Source organism: Seriola dumerili, unplaced genomic scaffold (genome assembly GCF_002260705.1).
Source record: "Seriola dumerili isolate Sdu_G_001 unplaced genomic scaffold, Sdu_1.0 BDQW01000226.1, whole genome shotgun sequence".
Classification (NCBI taxonomy): domain Eukaryota; kingdom Metazoa; phylum Chordata; class Actinopteri; order Carangiformes; family Carangidae; genus Seriola; species Seriola dumerili.
Window position 1 is genome coordinate 1,568,158 of NW_019174481.1, and position 22,421 is coordinate 1,590,578.

General features: G+C 42.3%; 1 protein-coding gene across 1 annotated transcript in view; it reads right to left on the reverse strand.

The window, feature by feature from the left end:
• Nucleotides 1-1,702: 1,702 nt before the first annotated feature.
• Nucleotides 1,703-22,421, reverse strand: part of LOC111228856 (low-density lipoprotein receptor-related protein 8-like) — a 78,245-nt gene continuing 57,526 nt past the window's right edge. Inside the window, exons 8-18 of the mRNA XM_022754949.1 lie at nucleotides 22,023-22,142; nucleotides 21,250-21,375; nucleotides 17,671-17,842; nucleotides 15,714-15,941; nucleotides 13,252-13,370; nucleotides 12,697-12,836; nucleotides 9,676-9,817; nucleotides 8,806-8,958; nucleotides 6,577-6,867; nucleotides 5,490-5,558; nucleotides 1,703-3,594 (exon numbers count right to left, since the gene is read on the reverse strand). Of these exons, the coding sequence (XP_022610670.1) occupies nucleotides 3,254-3,594; nucleotides 5,490-5,558; nucleotides 6,577-6,867; nucleotides 8,806-8,958; nucleotides 9,676-9,817; nucleotides 12,697-12,836; nucleotides 13,252-13,370; nucleotides 15,714-15,941; nucleotides 17,671-17,842; nucleotides 21,250-21,375; nucleotides 22,023-22,142 (1,901 nt within the window). The 3' untranslated portion in view covers nucleotides 1,703-3,253. The remainder of the gene's footprint in view (nucleotides 3,595-5,489; nucleotides 5,559-6,576; nucleotides 6,868-8,805; nucleotides 8,959-9,675; nucleotides 9,818-12,696; nucleotides 12,837-13,251; nucleotides 13,371-15,713; nucleotides 15,942-17,670; nucleotides 17,843-21,249; nucleotides 21,376-22,022; nucleotides 22,143-22,421) is intronic.

Here is a 22,421-nt window from a genome sequence, read left to right on the forward strand (position 1 = left end):
AGCCTCACAACAAGCCGTCACAAAACGTGACGGCTTTGTTGTGATGTCACAACAAAGCAGTCACCACCCTCAGCCATGCCCCAAGCCTGGCCCACCCAGACCCACCATCCAACATTGCAGGATTTGGTTTCTCAGAGTGTTTACCTGAAATCTGTTATATTTTTATTCGATCACTCAGAAAACACTCAGCCAATCAGAAGAGAGGCTCAGAGCCTCTTCTCTGATTGGCTCACCGGCCTGTTATTCAAGTCTGAGAGAGGAGATGTAAAACTGCGTTGAGATCGTTTAAGACAAAAGGTTTTCGGTCACTTTGCAGGATCTACTTGTGCTACATATTAGAAAGACTCAGCATATAAAGCTATACGGCTAAAATGTTATATAATCGCCCATTTAGAAATCTAGCAGACACATAGCAATATTAGCATTCATTTGGAGGACTCTTTTGGGTAACCTGATGAATGTAAGTCCAATATTCACACACAACTTTAGCTGTTTTTGACCTTGACTAATTCCTGAGGGAAATACATGAGTAATTAGCTGCTAAATGCTCGGCTGTGTTCACCAGGTAGTTGGTGACTTTGTCATTCTGCTGTTTGATGCTCGGCAAGGTGAGTACGCATTTGGTTTATTTTTTATTTTAATGATAAGAAAAAACTGTGAAATTGTGGGCAACATTATAAACCATCATTTGACCCATATAAAAATATTAACTTTTGCAGCTTTAAAGCAACCAATGGCTGCTGTTCAACAAACGTTACATAGGCTTGCTTAAGTGCCACAAAAGTATTCTCTTTGAGCGGTCGGTCCGTGATACGATTGATTATTTGTAGAAGAAAATGAAACAGCACACATTGAGGAAATTTTCAGTCAGATTTTATATATCAATATATAGAGATATTCAAAAGTAATCCATTACGGAAAATCAAAAAGTGGAACCAGTTTGGTCTTATTACAGTATATCTTTGCATGTACAGTAGTTGGCTGATCCCTGTCCGTTTAATGAAAAACCCTAGAGGAAAATGAAAAAACTAAACAAAGGCACAAATAAACAAAACCAATCATCTCATTAACACTGAGGTTGGGAAGCGTTGCAAAGATGTGGGAGTTTTTTTGAGAGGAGACACCATATGTTACGTGGGTTAACGAAGAAAGAAGGGTTGCACACAAAGAGGATGCTAAATGATGCACAGCAAGAAACAACACAAACCACTTTGGTGGAGAATTCAAATCTCATACAATCAGGGAATGCAGTGCGCTCCTTTATACAAATAAATTAATATACCTGTCAACACTTTATCTAAAATCTTATGTACATCTTTTCTTTTACATAATTGTATAATACATTATCAAAAACCTTATGAAAACATATTTACAAATCAATGAATCAAAAAGCACCCTCAGAGCTTCTCCAGTGTCACACACATACAACACACACACACACACACGCACTTACACACCTGTGTATCCACACAACTGTGTATCATACACTGTTTTTCTTCCATGCAATACACAATACAGAAGGCATTCTAAGAGGGTTGTGCAACAAAGAGCATACAAAACAGTTTCAAATATGGCTGTGGGATGAACATTAGCACTCACATGCATAATAATTAACACACACACAAACACACACACACTCTCTCTCTCACACACACACACACACACACACACACACACACACACACACACACACACACACACACACACACACACACACACACACACACACCTACCTAGACTTTTGAGGTTTATGGATGGAGTAACAGCTTTAATGACGGGACTTAACCAGCATGAAACATCTTCACCGACAGGGCAAGTTGGCCTCAACCTCATTACATCAGAGTCTGATTTTTGTTTTCTGTGGTTACATCACATAACAAGTCGTTCTCATCATGCAGCCACCAGCTGGGCCCTCCCACATGGCACGATCCAAAACTGTCTGCTCAGATATCGGCCATCTCAGGGGGAAGAGAGCAGGCGTGGAATCTAGCTCGCTTTTGTGAATGTGTGCGTGCGCGTGTGTGTATCTCGCCTGGAACAATGAATGGCTGCATTGTCAGTTGGTGAGCAATTATGCATGCTATTTGTGTTTTCGGAGGGCAAGTGCGCATTGTCTCCGTTCCTCTGGAGAACAGCGTGAGTTTGCTATCACTGCACCCTGTGTGTATTTATGTGTAAATTTGTCACAGTCAAAAGCAGGTGATCAAATAAAACTCTAAACACTCAAGGATTTTTGTCAAACATGTGACTCTGCGGCCTGACTAAAAGCCGCAGTCTATTGCTTCTCACGAACCATTTAACATCTAAAAAAGAAAAGTCACAGTTAAGAAGACAGAACCCTAACCTGTGTAAAATCCACTTCCCTCTGATCTCATGACCGGTCTGCTCATAGAAAGCAAAGGTCTAAATACTGTATGTGTCCACTTTCTCCTTTCCAGTCTGCAAAATTGTTGTACTCTCTCAAAACTCTGGACTCTTGAGGGTCAAATAAATACATAACCCCGCAAATCAATTGTGTTCAACTGCACTCTGTTAGACAACTCATCCTTACAGGCTTGCCCCTGAACCAGAGAGAAAGCACAAAATGCGGATGATAACCTTTCTTTAAAATTAATCATAGAATGGAAAAAATCTCATAAAAAACCCATCCAACTGTAAACTACACAAGACAGCTCCAGTAATGACATTTATGATTGATTCTAACATGAATCTGTACAGATTGTCCCATCAACGCAGGTGCTGCCCTGCTTTTACAGCTCCTTCTCCTTCCTAAACAGTGTTCCCAGAGCTCCACAGGAATAACACAAAGCCCAAATTAATACATCAAGGACGAGACGTGACCTCTCACTAGCCCTGTCACAAAATATAAGACACACAGCACACAGCTCACTCAGTTATCAAAGTAAAAAGACTGACAGTCTGACTCCATATCCCATCTTAGGTCAATGTTGGGAACACATTAGCACACATGAATAATTCTGTAATTAATTCTCAGCATTTACCAGAGAAAAAATAGATCCAGCTCCAGCACAGAAAAGGAATGAAATTACTTATATTAAGAATCATGTTCATCTCATTTAACACTGGTGTTTTTCAAATGGAAATTGGCATAGTATATGGATGTGAATGTCTGCATGTAACACTTGATGATATGTTGTTTGTCCCTTCAGAAAACTCAGTCCAAGTCACCCCTGACCTCACTGTGTGTGCGTGTGCCTGAGCGGCCATCTTCTCCGGAAGTCGCACCCGAGGGTCACTTTGCAGTGGAGAGCATGGGCTGCTCCGTGTACCAGTGAGTCCCTGGATCGGGCATGCTGCCCCCGAGTGGCAGGGCGATGAACTGCGGGCACGTTCCACCTCCTGCTCCCACAACACCCATGCTGACGCCCTGCGGGTACGGGTGATGGTGCGTGTGGTGTCCCATGCCATCAGTCCGCCCGATGTGGATCTCGTCCTCCTCGCCCTCGCCGGTGGTCTTGCGGTAGACGGGGTTGTCGAAGTTCATGCTCTTGGTGGAATTGCGCCGCCAGTTGCGCCACACCAGGTAGACTCCGGCACAGACCAGGCCGAACACCACTGTGGCAACGATAGGAACTGCATGCGTTTAACACACAGCGGCGGGGAAATGGGAAGGGGGGAGCGTTAACGAGGCATAACGAGTCCATGGCATGAAATGACAGGCACAGAGAGGAGCAGAACAGGCATGCGGGGGACAGAGAGGGCAGGGGTCGGCGGTACAGAGGTTGTGTGTGTATGTGGCTCCGCCAAACATCGGGTCAAAGTCGGGTCAAGCACCAACCAACTGATTTTGAACACAGACTCTAAATCAGCTGTGCAGAGCACCATTAGTGGCCTGGCTTTGGAGGAAATTACTTTTAAACTATCCTTGGGGAGAACAAATTTAAACTATCACATTACATCACAATCTCTTGGCAACTCATTCACAGCAAATCATCTGACCTTGAATAAGCAATGTAATTTAATAATGCCTTTTTAAATTACACCACTAAAGCACTAATAAAGCTTTCATGCTTTATTGGTGTCTTTTTTTCTCTCTCCTGTACTGTCTGTTCACCTTATGAAGTATAATGAGAGCAGTCCATCTCAGCTAATTGGCTGACTCAATTTGTTTAGGTTCATTTACTTCACTATTATTTATTGGTGTTGCTTATTTTAACCTCATACTGTAGATGAACAGAAGTCTGCGCTTAAGTATGTTTATTTTCCTCCAGCCTTAAGTTTTTTTTTATTGTTTTTTTTCACAAGTGGTGTCAAAGCAGGACCAGTATTCCCGCGGGAAACGATTATTTTAATCAAACCGTATTCTTCTTTAAAAGGGGGTCTTTTTTTTCTAGTCTTTCCTAAATAAAAACATCCGAGCAAAATGGTAAGGAATGAATTAAACTGTGTATTTATCTGCTCTATTTATTCTGTTTATTATATTTATTCTGCAGTTGCTAGCATGTTCGGCCAACTGGTTTTCTACTTACAGCTATAAACAAGCATTACTTTGAAGGCACAGGCACATCATTAACCAAACACATTGGGGTTACAAGTTACATTCAAAAAGATCTGTTTATGCTGGATGCTAACAGAGTTTGGGCTAACGTTGTGCTATTCACTGAATCTAAGGAAGTTTACACCCAGGGAACGTTACCTGAGATAGCGTTACAATTGCCAAAAACATCAGTCTTCATCCTAAAAGCGTTTTGTCATGTAACATTATAAATGAAGACTAGTTCTACATTGTAATAAAAGAACAATGCTGTTTCTTTATTCTACATGAAGCATCAACTGATTAGCATGCTGCTGTTTTGTCTGGAGAATTCAGGTTTAGCCTCAGTGTGTTAGCGTACTAGCACATCTTATAGCTTTGTTTTATATATTTAAGATTTTAAAACAAGTTACCTGGAAACACACTGGACAGTGTTTCAACCAACTAATGAAGTTGACGTTAGCGTAATTTTCTACAGCTAACAGACAGTGGTCATTTTAGCTGGTAAAATCAATGGACGCTGGCTAGAAATGAGAAGTTGATTCAAGTGCCACTTGTTTCAGTAATTACTTAAGATTTTCAGGGTAAACTACCTATGTGCTGAGAACGAAAAGAGTGACAGGCGTAGCAGCAGTAGCTTATCATTAGAGCTAAGTGAGAAGAATGTTTTAAATGCTTTCTTATAGCTCTATAGTTTGTCAAAATAAAGGGAAACAAAAGGTCTGACAGGGAGTCCTCTGGCTGTAGCAGAACCCAACACAACAACACAATGTGAGGTGAGTAATGCAGTGTGGCAGCAATGTCAGACTCACAGAAAATGACTTGTGAAAAAACTCGAGGAAGACCTGTGGGCCAGGTTTCTCTCATCCTGCCACAGCAGGGTCAGTGTGAACGGACTACAAAGAGAGTGGCCATAGGCAGCAGGTAGACAGCAGCTTTACACAGCCCCGCGGGCCTTTAGTGCAGAAAGACAAACACAGACAAGGAAGCTTACCGATGGGGATGACCACTCCCAAAACAGCCACTGTCAGGTTCTCGCCCATGAGGAAATGCTCACCTCCAGCTGTACAGAGAGATGAAACGAGAGAGAGGAGTTAGAGCAAGAAGATGAAAACACAGCGGAGCGAGAGAGGATAAGAGTGAGAAAGTGTATAGGATAGAGAAAAAAAATGTGTGAGAAATAGAGTGAGAGATAAGCAGGAAGGGAAAGCCGGCGGTAGAGAGGGGAGATAAAACAGCGAGGCAGGGAGCAGGTGATCATGCGTGCACAGCCGTGAGTGTTTTACAAAGAGGAGTCAGATAGTGAAAAAGAGGCTGGAACAAAAATGAAAGAGGGAGCGAAAAATGACGAGTTGGTTGACATTTGCCGGAGTGCGACCTTGACACTACCCCGTGACCTTCTACTCTTCATCCGTCTCTGCTCCATCAGGCTCCGATGTCACCTCACCGTTCACACTCATTTACATACCACGCGCTTACTAACGCGTACTCCTCGTGGTATGCACACTTACGCAGCAGCACCACACGCACTCGATGGCATGCAACAGCCCACACAGGGCACAATTTATGGAGGGAAAGGTGGCATTTCCTCTGTGACAAGGTACCATCCATCACTCTTATTAAAGTCAGCGGAGCGTGGCTGTTGGGTCTTGCAGATATCTCACTTTAATGCCATCATTACAGTGAGGGTGAGGTTGTTAGCTACATTACGAGTGTGAGTAGGACCAGAGGATGTGGTACTTGGCAGGAGATGTGGGCGCGCAGGTGAAAGCGGCTCTTTATCAGAAGACTGAGCTCCATCTCTTGTGAACTCCTGAATGGGCCACTCTGCCCTTTTCAAATCATACAGAGCACCCCACATTAGAGATGTTGATCACGTAGGGCTGGAGATTTTACAGTGACAAATCTCGAAATCTTAATGTTCAAATGTGACATCAAGGCATGAATTCCCACATGTCTGTTTTTCAGACTCCACATGAGACATATATGCAGTATTAGTATATTGTATAGTACATAGTAGAGAAGTATTTGCTGCAATCACACAGGCAGAACTGATAAAAAAGGATTTTGAATTCACTTACAGTGCTGCGACACGCTGCTGTCCCCTGCAGGTGTGGTGGAGATGACCATAGTGGTGGCTGTGGAGTGGGAGCCCAGCGCCTTCGACTCCTGTGATGACACAGGCTTAAGCGTGGAGAGGGGTGTGAGGGGGTCTGGGGCATCAGAGGGAGCTGTGGTCAAGTGAGGGGTGGCGTCCGCCTGTGAAACTCCCCCCGAAGGCGGAGGGAAGTTTTCAGCAACAGTCGCTCTGGTGCCGGGTGTAAGTCCAGCGGGAGGTGTGGATGTTGTTGTTGTGTCGTTTCTTGGTGCTGCTACAAGTAAAGGAAGAAGGCAGCTCAAACCTTCAGCTCAAGAAAATGAATTGGTATAAATGTGTTAAAGCCCCTGAAAATGCAGTTTCAAGTCTGAAGTATTTCTCTATGACCTGAGTAGTACTTTGACATTTGAGAAAATATGCTTATTCACTTTCTTGCAGAGACTTAGATGAGGTGATTGATACCACGCTCGGTTCAGAGTCTCTCTATTAAACATGAGGCTACAGCCGAGAAATGGTTGGCTTATCTGAGCGTGACTGGAGACAGGGCGAAACAGCAAGTTTGTCTCTGTCCAAATGTGACAACATCCAGTGATTTCACTTTTGGAAAGAAATTGAAAAACTTATTCAAACTATTCCATTAAATATTCTTTAAATATCAGGGCTAATAATCTCGACATTAAAGTTCAGGAACAAACTCATTAAAAAAAAAAAAACTCAGCTCCTGTGCTCCGTCAGGCCGTCAGTGTGGGTGTGGTTTGCAGATCAAATGTGATTGACAGTGGCCTGCCAACATATACAAACAACCACACGACTGTGGTCACATTTTGATGAAAATGTTCCAGTGCGAGGAGCAGAGATAACGCCACAGATACGGAAATCTCTCAGGTAAACACAGTAAGATTGAGAAAATGTGTTTTCGGGGCCTCTTAGTGCATCCACTCCTACTGTAGTCTGTTTACATACTATTTCATATGGATATATTCATTGATATTTCTGTATGAAATGGCATATGGCTGTAGTCATCTGCATAATGGTGCTGTGAGATCTATGATAAACAAAACAACCTAATAACCAAAAATCAACATTCTGCGCTCATATGACCTGGAGGCTGGACATAAACATCAGCTCAAAACACAGCAGTGCACTTCATGTCATAAATACTTGCTCTGTGAAGTTTGTAATGCTTCTTTTAGTCACAACATTCTGCTTTATAATTACGTGGAGCACAACTGATCCCCTCCCCTCCCTGGGGCGACAGAACGGCACGCACACTGTACAGTATGTAATAAAGCAACGTGACACAATTTCATTAGCTATCCAGAGGTGGTATTTGTTCCAGAGATGTGTTGTGTTAGATTGCATTACGTTGCATAGTGGTCCATGTTATTGTATCCACCCGCTGCATGTGTTGCTTAGCAACTACCTTTTTTAGTTCAGGAGCTACAGTATGTTGCTTGGAGGAAGCATATCTAATAATTTATTATCAATTATCACCTACTACAAATAAATTATTTATTAATTCACTGCATGTGTTCCACTGTATTACCTCTGTGATAAAATGCATTAAGCCACCTATAGAGTTTTAGGCAGTTCTACTTACTTGAATAAAATGTGAAATAATAGTTTAACTAACTTTGAAAAGTTAATTATGATATATTATTTTAAAGTTTTTCTCCTTATTAAACGGGAACACTATGTTAGTTATACAGAGCTGTTATAATACAATACAGAACACGTGCAAGATTACCAAGTCATACATTTTTAAGTTCTGCCAGATGAACCATGAATATAATTCAATTCATTATTATGTTTATTTTATTAAGAATCTCTCCTGCCTTGTTAGATTTTAGGAAATTTTACATTTTCTATGTTTTGCTTCATTGTTTTTACTGTAAAACACTTTGTAACTGTGTGTAGAAGTTATAGATAATTAAAAAAGTTTATTCTTATTCTTCTTACTATAACACTATCTACTTACTAAACATCTGTCAGCACCAGCCTGGTCTCTTTTTAATTCAGTAAGCGGCTGCCCAAAATTGTTCAAAGTTCCCCCTCTGATCACACTTGACACACACACGCACAAAACAGCTTCCTTAAGTGAGGCAAAATCAGATTATCTGCACAGTAAGCACTGTGGCGCTCTGCCCAACAAATCCCTTTACGTGCTATTGATTACTAAATACTCTCAATTACCAGTCATAAACACACTCACCTGGCACACATCCCCTCATATCGGGGCCCAGGTCCTGTCCGTCGGGGCAGGCGCAGGTGTATTTGGGTGAGTGTTCGGTTATCTGTGGAGCCTTGAGACACAAGTACTCACAGCCTCCATTGGCCACGCTTCCCAGATTACAGCTGTCTGGGCCTGGAGACAGTGACAGAGAGAAAGGGAGCCGACATGAAGAACTACACAGTTATGGTTACATAAATAAGATTATCACTTATTCAGCTTGGGGAGATAGCGGAGAGTCAGACAGAGACAGAAGAAGCTGCTGTGCTCTGTTGTTCCCTTTCATCAAAGCCTGTAACTTTGTGTAAACAAAATCAAAAAGAATACACAGAATAAAATCCAGCAACACACAGACATGTGATGTAAATATTAACCAGTTTCTGTGCTGCTGTCCCAGGTACAACTCCACTGTGTTCATCCTTAAGCCTTTAGTTTAAATACAAACTTGGAAAGACAAGTTCGAATTGTAAAGATGGTGATGAAATGCGGTGAAAGATATAGAAATGGGCATGGACTATACACTGGGAGGGAAGAATAGATAAGAAACAGGCAGGCAGATATAGATATGGAAACTGACACAGGGAAAGAAAATACAACCAGCCACCGCACTGATGATTAAGAGCTCTGTTCAGTCTAGATTTGACAGACGTGCGAATGTGCTGCTGCTCCCACAGCTTTGATCAGTCTACCACAGTCACAAGCCTCACTATTATTTATTCATGTGCCGGAGTCGGCACGGACCCACGGAGGAAACTTGGTCACAGAGATACGACTCGCACAGTCGCAGTGAGACGAGGTGTGATGAATAAACAGGCACACGGCCAAAGTCTCTCACGCGTACTGTTCACTTACCTTGCGGCTGCCGGAGTTGGTGGAAGACAACAATGTCATGAGGGTCGTTGAGGTTTTCAGCCAGCGTGTGGATTTCCTGACCGGTCAGCCTGTTGGCCATGAAGACTGCTGCTCTGTCTCTGTCTGTCCAGTAGATCCGATCCTGAGGAACGGGGAAAAATATATCTTGATATTAGTAATACACAAGTTCACCAGGGTTGTGTTGGGCGAAGAGGACTGCATAAAGCTTTCTATTCTTGAATTTACATGTCGGTTTTAGTATTAGTTTTTAGTTATTTGGAGTAATTTTATTCATGATGATATGGGCATTGGTCACCTGGACTCATACATCCGTACTATTTACAGCCATGCTAACGGCGTGGCTCTAGGATTGGCAGTGTCGGTCCGTTGGTTAGTCCAACTCTTCATGGGTTGCTGTGAAATTCTGTACAAACATTCATAGACAGACAATGAATCCTATCTATTTTGATCATCCTCTGAGTTTTCCTCTAGCGCCACCATGAGGTCAACAGTTGTGGTTTTAAGTTTGTCAGCGACTACAGGATACATCTGGTCTACACTTGTCAGTTTGTCCGGCTCCACTTAACACTATAAATTTGTGTTTTTATGGCTAAACAGTTGCAAAACGAATCTCCTGGGGTGCTAATTAGAATATGACAGCATGCTAACACGCTCAGCTAACATGGTGAACATGGGAAACATTACGCCTACTTAACATCAACATGCTAGCTTTGTCTTTGTGAGCATTTTAGCATTTAAATGTACATTTACTCATTTAGCATCGATGCTTTTATCCAAAGCGACTTACAAGTGAGGTGCAGTGGGAGACTTCGGTGTAAGTACTAAGTTCTACATCTGTTCATTCAGTTCATCGCACTGTGCCAATGTAAAGCCTCACAGAGCTGCTAGCAGGGTTGTAGACTCTTAGTCTTCTTACATGAAGATCCACCATGGAAGTAAGTCTTGGATTTATTCATGTGATCCTGGATGATTTGAGTTCCTTCTCCTCATAATGTCAACTAAACTAAAACTAAAACTAGTACATGTTTTATAACATTTTATAGTATACAGTATATAGCAAAATGTATTGACAGTGCTGAGCAGTTCACTTTCTGAAAGTCACACATGTAAAGAATCCTTGAATATAAATGTGTTTATGTTCAGGGGACAGAATATGGGTCAATGGAACAATAGATAAAACTGATGACTGAAAAGAAACTAAGGGACAGAGACCTAAACAGAGAGAGCAGAGAGAGAGGAGGCATGCTGAGGGAGATTACACAGGGCTAGATGCTGTCACTGCTTAACTAACAGTGCTCACAACTGGAAAATGACAGAGAGAAAATTAGGGCAAGTTAAATATGCACTGATACATATTTGTTTCCACATACAGTTTAATTCATTATCTTTTATAGAAAAGATGATGTTAATTTGGCTTTTTCTGCAAATATTATGAGCGGTTGAATACATTAAGGAAATGCACATGCAGGTTTAGTGGCAACTAAGGGTTTTTCTTTCAGTCTGAGCAGCAGGCATGTGATAAATGGGACAGTGACACGTTGTTGTAGAAGAGGATTCAATCTATCATTTGGCTTTCTTTTTATTGGTTTTCAGAGTCTGCCATATCCTTTGTGGTTCGTTACAGCATTGGCTCTTAAATGATTAAAACGTATCCTATTTAGATCAAAGTACAGTAGCTTAATGGCAAATTTTTTACCATCCTTGTTGTTTATTAATTTATTTGTTTGCTTTGTTTCCCGAGTTCACTCCCACAGCAGTTAAAAAAAAAACTGTTTTAGACAGGAGCTGATATTTTTTGCGGTTGCCTTAGAAACTACGCGCTAATCTCCAGCAATTGGCGAGACAGTATGCCTCGCCACATGAGTGTGTGTCTGTGTGTGTTTGTGTTGAGTCAGTCATTGAGTCAGACAGAGATGGTAATGTGATGTACACTACAACTACCTAGTGTGTTCAGCTCCCTGAACAAGAAGGTCACCTTGTAGTCACAACAGGGTAGAGAGCAGAGAATCCCCAGATCGATTACACATCACACCAGAGGGGATTTATCATCATTACTCCGACTTACGCTACAGCGCAGGGGAGTCTGCAGGAGTGAAATTTGAATCCAGTCTTAGTGTTTTGACTTGATCACCCCGTACAAGTGTCATGACTCCTGACTTCACAAATGTAATTCAAGACTAAGTGGATGTTTTCTAAAATTGATTCTTATACATTTGCACTGCTGCAGAATGAAATCTGTATCTCTGCTCCCACTGAGACCAGTTCCTCTTGAGAGGCGTCTCACTGGGAAATAGGCCACTTGGGTGATGTCATTACCACCCATCTGAAACTGGCTGGGAGATAGCTGCAGTGCAACAACAGGGTCATCTCAGACAAGAGTTTGTAAGCAAAAGCCTGCTTGCACACAGGCACAAACCACAAGGTAGCGGCTTTGCTGGACCACTTGGCATCGAACCAGAATCAAGCACTCTGATGGCTCTGACATATCACACACAGGGAAGCTGGCTGATGACCAAGAGCATAAGTGTGTGTGTGTGTGTGTGTGTGTGTGTCTGTGTGTGTGTGTGTGTGTGTGTGTGTGTCTGTGTGTGTGTGTGTGTGTGTGTGTGTGTGTTTGTGTGTTGCATTGCTTTAGGCTGCTCTCTATTCCGTATAGCAGTCATCTGTTTAGTATGCTCAGCCTGTCAATCCCACAAGGGAAAACATCCTAAAGACACACACACACACACACACACACACACACACACACACACACACACACACACACACACACACACACACACACACACAGAGCATACAATAAATTTAATTTAACAGTCATTACATTCAAATTCCCAGTTACACTGCAGGCCCCTGAGAGGCTAATGAGAGAGATGTAGATATGATGAGTTGTGGGAGGCTGGATGAGATCATGGACAACTGCCCAAAATCCTTCCAGTCTATTGCTGAGTGTTACAGTACGAGAGACTGAGATCTATAAAGTGGCGCACATGCACAAACCTCAAAAACAGCCAGAGCGTAGGGGTGTCCCAGCCTCTCTGCAGACGACATGTGTGTCCTGCGGTGAGCTCCGTTCAGGTCCACGCTGGCTATGAGGTGCAGCTTTGAATCCACCCAGTACAGACGCCTGTTGGCTACATCTGGGAAACACACACACACACACACACACACACACACACACACACACACATATAAAGATAAGACTTTCCCAAGCTGAGTGGAAATTGATTGTCTTCACGATAAGCACTCTGGCACCCTGGCCAACAAATCCCTTCAGGTGATATTGATTAAGTTTTAAAATGTCAGATTCTCACGATTACATCACTGACACACTTCAAATATCATTCCAAAGCAAATGTGAGAACTTCAAAACAACTTTAAACATTACCCCTACTATTTCAATTACTATTGACCTTTACCTACAATGAGTTGAATGAGTGTTTTAGCTCCTCTCAGGCACATTTAGCAACACACAACAATTGCCAGAAAAGTGTAAAATATAGTTCAGTGTAATACCGAACTTAAGAACATGGGTTGAAAAACAGCTGTTCTCACCTAAAGTGATGCCATTGGGCCATTCAATGTTATCAGCCACCAACACCTGTCGGTCCACTCCATTCATCCCCGCCTTCTCTATCTTGGCTCGTGTGCCCCAGTCTGACCAGTACATAAAGCTGGAGAAAAAACAACATATTATGTTATTGTTATAGCGTGTTCATGAAGCGCTGCTGTGCTCAGCAAGAAATGTGATAATAAATCTACAGTGTACTACTAGACAACTGTTTTCTTTAATAATGCAGTTATTATTCTCTGGTGACATTGGTGTGATGTGTATTCTGTAACAATCAGTGTGTCCAGAACATTTCCCTCGAATTCTTCAGTTTTGCGTTTCTGTTCAGTAGGTAGGGCTTTGTTTCCATTCCCCCAGACACCAGCACGGCTGCTTTCCTAAATTTCTGTCTATTTTTTTTTTTTTTTTTTTTTTTTTTTTTTTTTATTTAGGTAAAAGTCTTTTATATCTATATTTACTATGGGGACTGCACCACAGTATTTGCACAAGCAAGATGAAAAGCAATGGTGCTAAAACAATTATGCACTATGCAGCCTAAAAGCAAAATAAAAACAGCAAAGAGAACAAACATTTTTAGAAATGGCAGCTGAAAACATGATTTTTCACTACGGACTGAACAGTACTGCAGAGGTCTTATCGACCACTCAAAGCGCTTCACACTACAAGCCACATTCATACAACACTTTCTTTTACACATACAGCACTTCTACCAAACACACACTCATACACTGATGGAACAGCCATCAGAGGCAATTTGGGGTTCAGTATCTTGCCCAAGGACACGAGGACCGGAGGAGCCAGTGGTTGAATCATCGACCCTCTGATTAGTGGAGGATTTAACATCTGTGAATACCAGAAATTTCTGCTAATAGCCACTGGTACATTATAAAACCACTTGATGGCAGATGTAGCAACAGGAATTCAGATTACTGCAGCAAGAAGACAGATCTGTATAAAGCTCAATTTATGGGAGCTGTCCGTTCAGCACCACAAAACCACAACACAAGTGGATTTGTCTCCCAGTTGCTTCCTGCTTTAATCTTCAGTTGTCCTAACTTAATAGTAGTAGCCTAGTGCCTTGTTATTAGGAGGCAGCTGATATATATATATAAATATATATAAAAATTAGTTCATATAACTTATTATACTTTACATTTTTTAAATGACCAGAAATCCCCCAGATTGTTCTTTTATAATTCCAGGAGGCCTCTGACCTTGTACAAGCTGACAGGAATATTTAACTATTTCATTACTATTTTTGTCCTTGAGGGTGGAGTATGCCCTTCCACTTGATATTTCAAGTTTATTAGCAGGCAACATCCATTTTCTTCTGCACTTTCTTGCTTTCCAGATGTGTGCAAGACACATGGTCCTTTATGTCATAATTAATAGCTTTGCATTCAATTTAACTCTGTGGCTGTGCTAAATCACCAGCATTAGTAAATACTCTGCTAAACCAGCCAATTCAAATGCTGTTGCTGTACGAGTTCAGCATAGTTTGAATGGTTATTGGGCAATCAGACGGAGATCATAGCAGGAAAGTACACACTGATTTACACAGTCATTTCCATGTAAATGATTATTACTGACATCAAGTGAATTTCCCTGCAAAGACTGAACTGTCATTTGGCGTCACAGTGAGCGTTCTGCGTGTGCTGGATTCCTGTTGGGCAGTTATGATTGGGTCTGTAATGTGTACAAAATCTCACAGTGTGTACGCTTCTGTTTAGGCTATGTGCCTGTTTATTTTAGTTCATTTCTGTGCATGTTTGTTCTCATCTGGGTTTGGATCACCAGAACAAAAAAAAAAAAAAAAAAAGCTGCAGAAGCAAATGCTGGCACAAAAATTCATAAAGCTTCCCAGATTAGGCGCGATCATCTAGGACAGAATTTCTAAAAAATCATTGAGTCAGGACTCTAAATGGGTCACAGGCTTGTTACTCTGGATCCCCATGTACAGCAACAAGAGTTCTCTTATGTTTGTCATTAGACATGGTCCCGGAAGAGGATTATGTTTATTCAATTTCTGGGTCCCAAGCTGAAATCACTTTACAAATCTTCATCTGGGGTCATCGACCATCATCTTCAGTATTGTAGATGAGGAATAAACAAGATAGCACAGTGACTGCCAGCATATTCAAAGAGATATGGAGGAGGGCACTTACATATCAACAGTCTGACACCATTTTATCTTGACGCACTGACAGTTGTTATATAAATTTACAGCATGCAGTTCAGTAATTAGCATACTTTTTGAGATTAGAGCCAAACTGCAGGTTGGTGGTTTCTTGCACTGTAATGATCAATACAGATAATGGTTTAATGATCATAAGTATTGATCCTTTCATTCAAATCTTTAGAAAATTGCCTCAATGCTTGATTTGTAAACCTAGGGCATTTGACATTGTGCGCCTGGACAAAGACACACTTGACATATCCATCTCACCCATGGTGGGGATCCAGCGCTATGGCTCGGGGCTCACTAAGGTCAGTGTTGATGAGGACACGTCTCTTGGTGCCGTCCACTGACGCCACAGAGATGGATTTGTCTCCAGAGTCGGTCCAGTACAGGTTGTGCTGGAGCCAGTCCAGAGCCAGGCCCACAGGGGTCTGCAGAGATGAATCTACCAGCGGCACCTGCTGGGAGGGGTCACTGGCCTCGTGGATAAACGCACTGCAGGGAGACAGAGAGGGAGCAAGGAGTATTTTGAAGGGAGGAGAATATATAAGGAATCATCTACAGGAAGCCAGCCATTATTGCAAAATCGATGTGAAGTGGAGGGAGGCTGACAACGTGGTGGGCCTTATTTTGTGATAATGAGTCTGTAAACACTATCCTCCTTATTAAGTGGAAGCCTACCAGAAACATTTATCATTGTAAAGTATTGACTGCAGTGATTTCATTACAGGCTGAAGCATTTTACAAACATTTCCTTAAAAGTATTTAGATTGTAAAAATAACCACAGAAGCAAATCTGAATAAATGAAGGGATGATAATACAGTTAAAAAGCTTTTATGTTTGTCTAAATTAAGCAAAAATTGAAGTCAGTTTGTGTTTGGTGCATTCATTTGATCACTTGTGAGTAGATATAAAGTGGATGTTTGGGCTCATACGGGACAATCACAGGACAAGTGGATACCACATACAGATAATGTGTGATCACTGCTGACATGTGCTGTAAAGCGACTGCAGAGCGGAGAGTGGGACCGGTGTGCGAGCTGTAGCCTTGGGCCATGCGCTGAGCAGGTTCATCCGGGGGTTAGTGTCCTTCTTAGGTGGACCCCTTATCAGAATAGACAAGGCCTCACTCAGGGGTTGCCCTGCGCGCTAATGACTTGGCCCCAGCAGAGGTGTGAGGTGAGGGCCAGGCAGCTGTGCTCCCTAACAGGAATTTCAATTTTAGTTTCCCCAGAGATCTTTTCTCTTAACATCCATTTTATAAGGAGAACACAGTGCTCCAATTAGAATAGACTGGGGGGGTGGGGGGTGTCGTAGTTGGGATAACAAGAGGAGGGCTGGAATTAATCTGGAATAACAGCAGGTCTCGGCCATCGACTCGGAAACAAAAACATTCATCTTGCAAGACGTGAGCATTTTGGTAGAAATAAACTTATTCATCCTGAAAACTGGAAAGTAAACAACAAATATCATGAAAACAAACAGACGAAACATCTGTTGCATTCAAGATTCATGATGCAACTGCTACATCAATTAACTGTATTTAAAATAACATCTGTGTTAAAATGCATTACTCAGGACAAAGTCAAACTTTTATAAAAATAAGGCATAAAGTGAGGCTTCCCTTTCTAGACTTTCTAGCCTCAGTTTCTAACTTAAGTTTAGACTTTTAATCTAAGGTCAAGTTTGCTGCTGGATGTTGTTTAAATGAAGCAATGTACCAACAAAGGCAGGGAAGAGGAGGACTGTGAGTGAACATGAATGTAAACAATGCATGGCTCATATTACACCCTTTGTAAAACATGATTAGATACATGAATTCCAAAGAATCTTTCTTTTATTATCTAATCTGACTGTCAATCATAAACTGGATAACAATAACAATTCTTACTTTAGTTGTTCTAACACTAGTGCCACCCCTTGACATTATTATTACTGGTGGGACTTTGCAGTGCAACATTTTGCCAAACAGCTGAGAGTTTAACACTATTTACTGGAAATCAATTCTTCTTCACTGCTCTAAAACAGTAGTTGCCAGTGGCTGCACAGCACTACTTCCTGTGTAGGCTATCAGAGGCATTTCTGATACTAGTACTGGTATCGGAACAACTCTATCCTAAAATCCAAATTCAAACATATAAAATCAAATCAACATCAAGTTTCTGATCTACCACATCAGGTAGTAGTAAGTAACTGGAACTCCGGTTTCCATTCTTCGTTTACCTGTAGATTTTGCGATGAAAGCGATCGCACCAGAAGACACGGTTGTTGGCCACATCCAGGTCCAGAGCTACTGCGTTCTTCTGCGTGGACACCACCTGGCTGTAGTCCCTCTTCACCAGGTCGATGCGTCGGATCTCATGCCGATTGGTGAACAGCAGATAAGGGCTTTTCCCTACGAGCAAAGCAAAGAAATGAAGTCAGCATCAAAGTGTGGATGAGGGCACGCAGCTATATTTTACAGTGCAGGGCAATTTATAAAAGGTGCTGAAGCAGGATGAATACATTGTTAGTGAGAGGAATACATTAGAGTTGGGATGTGCTTCAGTAATGCCCAGTCAAACCAGCTCTGACAGTTTGGTAGTGGGCCAAAAGAAGGGCTCAAGCTGGTATCTCTTATTAGAAAAATGCTCTCGTCCAGGAGCTCCACACATCATCCATGCACAGCACCGTTAATGTGATTTAAATTCGGCAGCAAGGGCAGTGCATTAAAATAATTCCAACCTATATCTAGCGAAATCAAGTTCACTAAACACATTCTGAGCAAGCATGGTCTGGATTTAGATTGAATCAGAAATAATGGCTGTGCCTGCGCTTATGTCAATAATTAAACCCAAAACATACAGCGCTGTTCTGGGGTAAAGGAAGGACATAAAAAAGAAAAACAGAAGATGCCGATAAGCCTGCGAGATTGTTTTTTCACACCAGCATCGTAATGTTTGTGTGCTGGACTCGAGACTGTTGACCCTGATGGGAAACGCTGCGTGTCAGGGAAGGATGTAGACATTTCTCCATGGTAACATCACGGTGGCTTCACCACTGTGTCAAAACGTGCTGCACCTTAATGTGCTGCTGCACATCTGTAACACCAAAGTCAATACGCTGAATGTGATCTTTTCACACAGATAAATAACACAGAAAAGCTTGTGTGATACAACTCAATATCCTCCTCTAACAAGAGTGCAGGGACAATAATCCTTCATTAAAAACTGCTGAATAGTCGTAGCATTGATCAGTGCGTCTGTATGCATCATTAAGTTGTACGCTCCTTATTATTTTCTGCTTGAGAATATAGATCTGGAATACCTTAGCATTCTGCTGCCTCTCCTTCAACAGCACACAGGCAGCAGAATTAAATACACATGAATGAAAACACTCACACACAGTAAAAAACTAGTAATTTCCTCCGAAGGCTGATAAACAACCTTGAACAAAGTGAAAGAGTGTTCTCTCCTTATCTTAGCCTTAGCTAACACAAAACAATCAGGATCAGTTATGGACTTCCCTCAAACTCAACTGCAACAAAATTGAACCCATAAATACAACAAAATAAAATTAAATGTTGAGGCCGGCACTGTGCCTATCAAACGGATTGGGCTCACCTGGCAGCACAATGCACCTTAAATGCTTCTCTTGTGATCACTTGTGATTGGATTTTTCCATTCCACGCTACCATTTGATTTTTATCAGTCAGCTAACTGTGAGTCAGCTAACATTTTCATACAGAGACAGAGAAGAAGACTGCAGTAGATATTTGCATACTGGATACAAGTACACAGAGAAACACATTTGTCAACAAAATTGTGATATGACATTATATGTCATTGAGACATGTAGGGACTGCAGCTAACAGCTGTGTAATGCTATAATCGTGCTAAAGAGTTGACTTTGCATTTCCTTGCTTGGACACATGTCCCTGCACCTCAGCGCCTACATCCCACAGTGTCCTTGTTTCATTTTGGGTACATTCACACCTATTTTTAGAGCTGTCCGCTCGTGATAAGGTCAGTTAGGATGCATTATAATTAGAGTCAGATGTGCACAGGGGCCTTAGACACATTTATATTATCATTTCCCTACACTGATTCTGTTATAAATCTGGCAAGGAAAAAGCCAAGTGAGTAACAGACACAGTGTGAGCCTGCAGGGAGGGTTTTATCACTCTAGCTAGCAAATACAGCCCACCTTTGTCTTGTAACATCTATATTGAGCCTATATCTTCCTGACAGTGTACGGTAATAGGACGGCAGCTGCAGCCAGTTATCTCCAGAGGCAGATATGAAAATCTCTCATTAATGGCTCGCTTGCCTCAGTTTCCCCCTTTGACAGTCTGTGTCGTAGCCTCATTGTAGTATCGTACTGCCGCATGTTCCCTGTTCCTGCCCTCCCCTTCCTCTCCCAGCCCAAAGTCTGAATGATGAGAGAACCATTCAGGACTAAGTGTTCTCCAAAAAACTGGCCATTACAATGACAACATTTCCAACCCCTCTAAAGCGGAAAATGGCCCCCCTGCTGGTTTTATGGGCTGTCACGGCAGCAGTAGTTTTCATATCCTCGAAAACCAAGAGGTGGAACTGCTGCATTCACTGCGACTCTGCTTTGACACACAGCCAGACACACAGTTCTCTCCTGGCCGTGATAAACTGATAGCAAACACACTGGGCAGTCATGCATGGAGAAATACACAAGTGCAGACGGCGGCAGGGAGGTGAGGTGCAAATACAATCCACACACAAATACAGTACAGACAAATGCAAACACACACACACACACACACACACACACACACACACACACACACACACACACACACACACAAGTGCTGAGCTTTGATATCAGCTTGGTTTAATTGAGGGAAATAAAATCACAGCACTTGACAGCCACAGGGACCAAATCAACACATTTCATTTGACTCACTGTTTCCTGCCAATTAAATAATGAACATTTTGCGGGAAATGAAGTGTAAACATATAAACTGGCCTCTCTCTGTAATCCTCTTGCTAATAGCTTTTGGCCATAGTTGGAGGTCAAGAAAAATGATTTGGCCTCTTAGCTGTTCACTTTGTTCTCCACTAGTCTGACAACTGTCGTCAACAAGCCTAACGGGAGAGCAGATTAAATTGATGTAATTAGCCTCCACCGTGACTCAGCCAGGTACCCCCGAAGAGTTGCTATACCTAATTATAAGTGTTCGGCATGGCTAAACACATCAGTCTGTCACTCATCACACTGTCTAATGGGACGGGACACTGGAGGACAGATTATGCCTGGGAGAAAGTGAGTGGTTGCCTTGGCGATACTTGCCGTATTTTTATTTATTTATTTATTTATTTTTTTTAATTTTCTTTGGTGATTCAGCAATTATGTCAAGTGCACAAGTGGGTGCAGAACAATATTAAGAACCTAACAGCAGGAAGATGTTCGTGATTATGAGATGAGGAGGATTTGACACTGAGGCCCAAAAGGAGCGAGAGAGAGAAGTGTTGCACTAATGAGGCAGCACAACATCTGAGAGAATGTCTTGTTATCAACAGCGCAACACGGCTTTTTAAACTTTCAGCGCCGGCAAGTTTCTCTAAACAAACCGAGCTTGTTTTGCCGGCAACTTTGTAGGTTACACTGAGTCATAAACTTGATAAAGATAAAATAGACAAAATACAGCATTTGTGCAGTTATGACATCATCCAAGATTTAAAAGAAAAACGGCAACTAAAAGCTCAGAGTTCACCTGTACTCTGGGAAGTGCCATCTCGGCCGCCCTGCACTCGACTGCACTGCTGACCGTTCATCACCGTAACTCACCCTCCGCCTTGCAGGTCTTAGTGACGGGGTCCATCTCATAACCTTCGTAGCATTCGCACTTAAAATCCCCCTTGTAGTTGATGCAGATCTGGCTGCAGGCGTCGGGGTTCTCACACTCGTCAATGTCTGCAGAGAGAGGAAGGAGACGGGTTATCAATCAGCTGGAAGACAGCGAGAGAGACAGAGGCAATCAGACACAGACAGACAGTGACAGACAGTGACTAATTCACCCTCATGAGCCGCAGCAGAGCAGAGGCAACTTAAGTCCTACAATATATGTATATATATATTCATGCTTTTTAGTTAAATAACAGCTATAACAGGTGAGTGAAAACACACATTTGTGGCTGTAAGTGCAGGAGAAACACAGACATGTTGCCATTTAGAAGAAAGAAGAGGACAGGGAGACAGGAGGGTGTGTCCCTGTCCACTTCAGGCTTTTTCCTTGGGTGTGATGGGGAAATGGTAGTGTTAAAAGGACGGGGAAGGGTGTGAAGGACATAGTATGTGTGTATGCGCATGAGTGTGTGTTAGTGTGTGTGTGTGTGTGCGCGTGCAAGAGACTAGTATGACTGTGCTAAGTTCCCTGTGGGAGTGATGGACTGGGCACACCAAACAAACACAGACAACCAGAGAGCTGCCTAAAAGCCACACACACACACACACACACACACACACACACACACACACACACACACACACACACACTAGGTTAAACAGCAGCCTGTCTGCCCCTCTTTTCATCTATCCACCTGAAATGTTTCTCTTTTTACCTCCACAAGTCTTTTTGTCCAGCAGCTGGTAGCCGGTGGGGCACTGGCACTCAAAGCCGATTGGTCGGTCCATGCAGACATGAGAGCAGCCGCCGTTGTTGATCATACATTCATTCAGCCCTGGGAGAGAAAGAGAAGGCGCCAGCGGTCAAATGCAGCCAATCACAGAAGAGGTAGGCAGGTTATGATCCTCGAGGTGAACATCTGAGTTAGGAAAGGCCTCAGCTTCATTCCCTATAAAATCTTCCAGAGTGAGGGGAAGAGCAGTGCGTGTGTGTGGCACACAGGTTGGGAGAAGGGATGTCATCTTCACTATCTTCATTTTATCTCAGCTCTTGTGCTCAGCTCTTTTCCATCCCTTTTTGAATCCATATCAGATATTCTCAAAAGTGGAGGAGG